Here is an 8,657-nt window from a genome sequence, read left to right on the forward strand (position 1 = left end):
CTTTCTTGCACTCAGTTGCAAAATGACCTTTCTCACCACAATTGAAGCAGGTGTACTTAGACTTATCAGCTTTTCCAGATTTTTCTTCTTTGCCTTCATTCCTTTTGAAGACCTTCTTATCAGAGTTTCTGTGTTTCCTTGAGAACTTCTTCCCTTTATTGAAGTTCTTGTAAGCCATCTTCTTGAAACTTTTAACCATTAATGCTGCAAGCTGCATCATCTCAGTATCACTGTCATCAGAGTCTGAAGGTATATCAGTGTCTGAGTCATCATCAGAGTTTGATGACTCAGTATCAGACTTTGTGACATGTGCTTTTCCCTTGTTTTTCACAGCTGTTTCTCCTTGAACTTTTAGAGCAACTGGTTTGGGTTTCCCACGATGTCGTTTGCTCCTTTGCTCCATCTCAAGTTCATAAGTTTTCAATCTTCCAAAGATATCATCCAGAGACATCTCTTCAAGATCATGATTATCTCTTATAGTGGTTACCTTCAAATCCCACTTTTCAGGAAGAGCAAGCAGAAATTTGAGATTTGAATCTTTTAAGTCATATTCTTTATCCACTAGAGATAAGTCATTCAGCAGCTTGACAAACCTGTCATAAAGATCAGTCAATGATTCACCAGTTTTGAATCAAAGTGTTCATACTCTTGAGTAAGTATGGTCCTTCTGTTCTTTTTGATGGCTTTGGTTCCTTGACATCTGATTTCCAAAGCATCCCATATTTCTTTTGCATTTTTGCATCCAATCACCCTATTTGACATAGCATTGTCTAGAGCACTGTGCAACAAGTGTTTTACTTTTGCATCCTTACTGATTGATGAGATGTCCTCAGGAGTATAGTCTTTCTTTTCTTTGGGGATCATCTTCTGGGGTTCATCTGTAACTGCAACAGAGAGCTTTGTTGGCATGTGTGGACCATCATAAATCCTGTCAAGGTACTCTGGATCTGTGGATTCCAGAAACATAACCATCCAAACCTTCCAAATAGGATATTCAGATGCCCTGAGGACCGGAAGCCTAAGTGACTCATATCTACTGTTTGAAGTTTGTGATTTTTCAGACATGATTGTGTGATTAAGATCTCACTGTAGGTATATCAACAGAGCTGGCTCTGATACCACTTGTTAGGCCGAAATTAATCACTATATAAATTAATATAGTGAACACAATCAATAACCGAATACTCAAATAAGAGAATTAACAAAGTAAACTCTTATTCACACAACTCAGTATGTTACAAAAACTCTCTTAGTGATTTATAGCTTATCACTAAGAGCTGCTGGGTTACAAGAATAATATTCTCGATGTTCTAACTCTTATAGAGTAAACCCTAATCTGTGTTTATATACACAGTTACATGATATCTACTGATTGACTTATAATTATCCGCTTCCTAAAATAATCTAATCAGTAGCTATCCTTCTGCTGTCCTGATTTGCACAATCTTCCTTGATCTTGATCTTCCTTGTTTATCCAGATCTGCTCCTGAAAATCAGCCGCCTGCAAACTCTGACCATCGATAAACTCTGATCCAGCTGGCAGTCGTTAAACTCTGATTTCCAGCTAAACTCTGATATTTGCTTCTGCACACTAAACAAGTTAGATACATGTGACATCATCAAATATTTAACATATATATATATATATATATATATAATTCTTGGCGCAAGTTTGAAAGCACCTAAAGATGATTCTAAGTCCATGGAAGCATACTGATACACTGTATGATAGGATGGCGCAACTTCAGGTCCATTCTGAAGTCAAAGGTGAGATAATAGTGGAAGCACTCCACTGTATAGGCGCAACTTCATCTGACTTGGATTAATTCCAAGTACAATCACCTCTTCACTCTGTGGCGCAACTATGGTCAAGCGCAAGTCTTGACCTGGTCAAAGCATAAGGTTTGACTGGCGCAAACTCCACACTTCAAATTTACTCTAAGTCATCATACAGTGGAACACTGTGAGGCACAACTCTGTCCTAGCGCAAGGTTTGACCAAGTCAAAGCGCAGCTTTGACTTTGGCGCAAATTCACAATATATATGTATATATATATATATGTATTTGGCGCAAGTTTGAGTTTGTGTTGGGCAATTCATATTTAACTAACCACAGTTAAATATGAATTCGTCTAGGACGAACTCGTTAACCATGGTTAGATGTTGAAGCCTATAAATAGAGCTTTGTAGTTTCATTTGAAACCAACTACACACTTTGTAAGTGCCCACACTATACACATTCTCGAAAGCTAAGTTAGAATATCGATTTAATCGAGAGTTTGTATTTGAGTGGTTGTAGTCTCTGTAGCCGACATACGTGTTGGAATTTGTAGCACCCGAGGATTATTTCTAATATAAGAATATTCCCCGACTTGCTGGAGTTGTTTGATTACGATTGATTTAAAAGGACTTAAACAGAAATATTCTACAAATTGAATTAATCGAAGAAATTGGTATAGACGTATTCAACCCCCCCCCTTCTATGTCTGATTGGACCTAACATTCCGCCAGTGTTATTCATGCTGAAATTCAAAGGCAGGCCTCATCCATCATCTCTTCCAGCAATGCTTCTTCTTCATCTACTTCAATCTCTGCAACTCTTGTCAGTCAAGCTTTAGACAACCTTAAGCTCCACAAATACCAATCTCTCCTCTTCAAGCAAGATGTTGATCATCTCAACTTAGGTATTTTCACTGTCAAGGCTGCGGTTAACGAGCAAATAGATGAAAAATTACCTAACTGGTTGCTTTCCTCCTTCTCTGAATCAAACAAAAGGCATGGCATGCTAATAGAGAGACTGCATGGTCTGGAATCTAGGATGAACAATTTGGATGGAAGGATGCTTGAAATGCTCCAACATCAAAGAGTTCAGACTGATCTCCTTCAACATCTTCTCCTTGCATCAGGAGTGTCTGCCCCAAGGCCTCCTTCACTTAATGCTAATAAAAGGAGGGAGATGGAGCCTTTACCCTCACCTGCAGAACTGGTAGCTAGAATCCCTCCTCCATACTATACTCCAGCCGAGCGGAAAGTCAGAAAGGAGAGGGATTCAATTAAAGCTCGACTTGATAAACTCCAGGCAGCCAGAGCAGCATCAACATCCTCCTCTCAACCTCCTTCCACCAGCCAACATCATTCCCTACCACCACTACAATTCTCAAGGTTGTCACACCTGAGATTGTGATTCCATCCATCAAGGAAAAGGGTGAGCCTTCATTCATCAATGAATTTAGGCCTATTCTTTTCCTTTCCACATCTGAGAACACAAGTCCTGGCAAGGAATCTAGTTCAATCTACTTTCCTCTTGCAAGGCCAGAAAAATTTAAACTTTTGGGCCAAGAAATAAAAAGCTACAAAGAATGTGCAGATGAAGCCCTCAAAGATCACTTTGCCATCATCTACAGAGAAGGCCAAAAGCTGTTTATTGGAACTGGCCACCCACATTATTCTTTTTCCAAAGCTGAGGAGGTGGCCAGAGAATATGAAAGAAGAGAAAGAGAATCACAAGTTGCCGTTAACAAAGAAACAGAAGTTGATGAAAGATATGCTATTGAGCTACTGGAAGAACTGGAAGCTGAACTTTAACTAGAGAATAAGGATCCTCCTAAGGATGCAAAGAAGAAGAAGCCAAGGCTCAAAGCCAGAACACATATGCCCTTAGAAGCTAAGCTGAGAGAAGAAGATTTCGTCAAAACATACAAAATCTCATCTCTAGTCAAGGAAACTGTTGTTGAGTATCCACATGTAAACTTCTTTGAAGAGCCCATAATTCCAAAAGAGGAGCCAATTAACTTTGACAATATTCCAGTTCCAGCTTTTCTTGTCAAAGAAACTGTCAAGCGAAAGCCAAAAGGAAAGATTAAGGCAAGAAAGCTGGTGAACGCTCCTAAGCCGCCAAAGGAACCTGAGAACAAAGATGACTACCTCTACATCACTAATATTGAAGAATTTTTTGATCTCGATCTTCAGCTGGAAGACATACATGAAGTTAGAGCAATTGATCAAACTTCTAGAATACCTGAAAGGTTGGTACACGCCATATATGGTCTATCCTAACACCCCAAAAAAAAAAATTCCTCATAAAATCTTGCCTTAGTTGATCAAAATTTAAAAAACTTGGATACAATCCAACATCATTTAAGAATGTTGCTGTAGGTTCTTAAAATGTTGGCATAGGGGTCAATTAAACCTTAATGCCAACACATTCGGGGATGTTGCCTTAAATAACAAAAAAAATTAAAAAAATTGGGGGGAAATTAAAATTTGAGCGGCCCGCTCAAAACTCAAAATAGATGCTCAAAACTAAAAGAAAAAGGGAAAATGAAACATATCAATTAAAAACATATCTCTCACACTCAAAAACTATCACCCTCTGTAAGTATGCTCTCACCCTCTCTCACTTTCTCTCTCGCTCTAACCCTCTCTTACTCTCACTATCTCTCGCTTGGAGTTTAATTAGGTTTATTTTGTGTAGCTTGGAGTTTAATGTCGGAGTCGAAATCGAAGCTTCAGAGTCGCGTGATTTGGTCGGAGTCAGAGCTTTGCTGTTTGAATCTTTGATTGGAGCTTCGATTTGTTGTTTTGTTATTTGAAACATCAGGTGTTTTTCAAAACCCATTTGATTTTGTTTAAAAACCTTATATTTTGTTTTTTTAAGAGATTTCAAGATCCTAGATTTGGGGCTTATTTTGTATTCTCAATGATTGGGGTTTTTCGAATGCTTACTAATTGGGGGTTTTCGAATGCTTACTAATTGTTTGTTTGTTCGTGTTCTTTTTATTACTTGGGGGGGTTATGTTTATAATTTGGGGCTTTGTTAATAATTGTGGGTTCTTAATAATTGGGTTTTCGTATGTTTATAGTTGATCTGTTTTTGTCTGGAATTATAAGCAATAATTTATATGCTCTGTTCTTTGCATTATTGGGTTCCATGTTTATTATGAAGTTTGGCTGATTAATTTGTTTATAGTTTGACTTGGTTAGTTTGTCCATCACAGACGTGGTATTATACTTTACGACCATTGTTGAGATATGTTGTATACTGCATTCTGAAATACATTATTTTCCAGCCTTGTGATAAGTTGATCAGCACAAAAATCTTGTTTACGGAGTAAACATAACTAAGATTTGCTCATGCCGCCTTGGTCATATGATGTAGTTGTCCTTGTGTTTCTTATGTTGTTATCCAGTTAAACCACCCCCACCCCCTAAAAGAAAATATAAATTTCTCATGTGTTCCAACTACTAGTATTTCCCCTATATACATAAACCATAGTACCACGATGGACAAAGTTGATATTTTTTCATATAACACTGTTGTGATTAAGTAGTTCTTTAATTTGACTTCTATAGTTACACTAATCTAATATTGTAGCTCATTGATCTTAATATTGTGGTTGATACAATTGCTTACTACACTAGGGGATTGAACTTCAATTTTTGCTTACTACACTAGGGGATTGAACTTAAATAGACGGTTACTCCTATCTCTTAACATATATAATTAATGTTTGACTGCAATATCTTCTTGTGCTTCACTTACATGTTAATATTATATATAGGTAGCTTTCCTCTGTTGGAGTATTAGAAAATTATGCTTTGTTAATTAGAGCCTATGGACCCTATTGATAAGTGGTGAGTTATTTAATACTAGGTGGAAAATTCAGTTTGATGAGCCTGACTTTGTTTTAGTGGCACCAAATCCAGACCCCCGGATTTTGGAGCTGTCACAATGATAGTTGTTTATAGCATCGGAAGCTCTCACACTTGAACTTGAAGACTATTAATTTTTTAGTCAAAAGAGAACTTGTGAGAGGACTGCCGCAGAAAGAATACTGTCAAGAAGGACTCTGCGATGCATGTGAAAAAGGGAAGTCAAAGAAAGCATCACACAGTAGCAAAGGCATGACTGACATTGGTTCACCCCTTCAATTGATTCATATGGATCTGTTGGGACCTGTCAACATTCCTTCTATGTCAAGGAAAAGATATGCTCTTGTGATCGTCAATGACTACTCAAAATACACATGGGTATTATTCTTACATACAAAGGATGAAGCAGCACAAGTCATCATTGATCATATCAAGAAGATTGAAAAGGAAGCAGATTTGCCAGTAAAGGCAATCAGATCAGATAATGGAACAGAATTTCGAAATGTTGTTCTTAATGAATTCTGTACTGATAAGGGTATTTCTCGTCAATATTCAGCTCCAAGGACTCCACAACAAAATGGTGTCGTAGAAAGGAAGAACAGAACCTAAATTGAAGCAGCAAGGACAATGATTAGTCAATCAAGACTTCCAACCTATTTCTGGGCTGAAGCTGTGAATACTGCTTGCTACACTTAAAATCGTACTCTGATTAACAAAGATTTAGACAAGACTCCTTATGAAGTAATGGCCAACAGAAAACCATCACTGAGCTACTTTCATGTGTTTGGTGCAAAATGCTATGTTCTAAAGGAAGAGCATCTGGGAAAATTTGATGCTAAACCTGAAGAAGGCATTTTTCAGGATTTTGACCATTGTTATTCCTGTAGGAGAAATTAGGATGATCTCTCCACCCCGGATTGTAAGTGTTGGAGTACGGACTATATTGCTGCCTCTGCCGAAAAGCATTTGCCTGCTCCATCTGAAAATTCTGTGCATTCTGAACATTGTACAGACAATCATTACCAAGGTGTCCTTGAATACCACATACTTCACAAACCTGATTATTCATAGGAGCCATAGAAGATAGTGCATTAATACTCATAGGTTGAGTATTAGGGGCTTGTGAAGTTTTCAACGAGTGAATCTCTTGTGTCAATGTTGCGAGTTGAGATGATAAAGGAGAATAAGCATCAACTTCAAGTTTACCCCCTTTCTTAGGTGCTCTGGGGTTATTGAAGTGATTTGCAGCTAGATTTGCAAGAAAAACATAACCATCATCAACTCCTTTGTCTTGAAAAACACCACCTGCAGCATTATCTACCGTGCTCTTCGTCTCGGAGTCAAGACCATAATAGAAGCACTTGAGAAAAAACCACTTCTCAAGACCATGATGAGGACACGAGCGTTGAATATCTTTGAATCTGTCCCATGCATCCTTAAGAGTTTCATCATATTCTTGTTTGAAAGTGGTCAACTTGTCAACCAAATCATTAGTTTTGTTGGGAGGGAAATACTCAGTGAGAAAGGCTTGAGCAATTGCATCCCACTCGGTCACATTGATATCATTCAACCACTTCTGAGCTTTATCACGAACAGAAAACCCGAACAACATAACTTTCACTTGATCTGCAGTGACTCCCTGAAACTTGATGGTAGAGCAGAGCTGTTGAAACCTTTGCAAGTGAAGTGTAGGATCTTCAGTTGGAAGACCAGCAAACTGATTCTGTTGGATCATAGTGAGCAACGCCGGTTTCATCTCAAAGTTTGCTGCTTGAATATTTGGCATAGCAATGCCAGTAGGCACACCACTCGGAGAGGGCTGCGAATAATTCTTCAAAGATTTAATAGGAAGATCACCCATTTTAATCTTTGACTGTTGTTTCCCTTTCTTTCGTCGATCAAGGTATTGTTGTAAAGTAGTGTCAAAATCAGGATCAAGAGGAGTTGATTCTGCGTCTCCTGTAGACCTGGGCATGAACAACTAAACAAGGAAAACAGTAAAACAACAGCCTCAATTGGAACTAAAGCACCAATGAGACAAAGGAAACAATCTAAATAATCAAACTACAATCTATAGAAAACTAGCGCCTCCCCGGCAGCGGCGCCAAAAACTTGATTTGTAAAATAATATCTACCGCAAGTGCACGGTGCCTGTTGTAAACGAATACTAGCAAGTACGGGTCCAATCCACAGGGAGACAAATTTCAAGAATCTTAATCTGACTATTGCAAATTGTTTCGCAAGACAAACAAATATTTAATATTTTTTTTACTAACTAAATAATGCAATATAAAGATGATTTATATCAATTAACTAAAGACTAGGACAATTCAGGTTCACCATGCTTACACCAAAATAGCCATTCATATAATAATTCAACAAGTCATGTAATTAGAGCAATTGTTAATCTCTCTCAAGCATTAACACTCTCAGGAATCCATTGATGCTCTCGCACTCGATTTCAGTCCCACTAATCTTATGTGTGCCTCTAGTAAGTACATCTCCCGATCTTGTACTCCTATTTGCATACAATCAATCTATGATATTGGCCAATTACACAGATCAAACATCAAGACATATAGACTAGAATTACACATTACCCATTAAAACATTAATGAAAATAAAGCATTATAATGGTGCAAACATGGCTCCCCTTCCATCCTAGAATGAAACTACTCACACATAGTAGCAGAAGTAAAAGCAACGAAAATAATGAAGAGAGCCATATAAAACATTAACAAGTAAAAACAGAGATGAAAAGGAATACCTCAAACTTATATTAATGGAGAAAACAATGCTTAGAACAAAGTATGAAGAGATGAAAAAAACCTAACCCTCTCTAAAAGTAGCATAAGTAACTAATGTAACTAAAAATAAGCCTCTAATAATAAAATCTGATCCTATTTCTATAATAAAAGTCTTTCTAATATTTTAAATCCATATACAAAATAGAACTCCAAAACCAACAAGGATTCTCTCTCAAAATTCGTCACTGAATTTGCTGC

At 37.6% G+C, this 8,657-nt stretch overlaps 1 protein-coding gene across 1 annotated transcript; it reads right to left on the bottom strand.

Annotated features, from left to right (window-relative positions):
* Positions 1–6,487: 6,487 nt before the first annotated feature.
* Positions 6,488–7,627, bottom strand: LOC135150447 (uncharacterized). Its single transcript, XM_064086750.1, has one exon. It carries the CDS (start codon positions 7,625–7,627, stop codon positions 6,488–6,490), a length of 1,140 nt encoding a protein of 379 aa, XP_063942820.1.
* Between the last annotated feature and the right edge of the window lie 1,030 nt (positions 7,628–8,657).

The sequence above is a fragment of the Daucus carota genome, chromosome 2 (genome assembly GCF_001625215.2).
Source record: "Daucus carota subsp. sativus chromosome 2, DH1 v3.0, whole genome shotgun sequence".
Lineage (NCBI taxonomy): Eukaryota > Viridiplantae > Streptophyta > Magnoliopsida > Apiales > Apiaceae > Daucus > Daucus carota.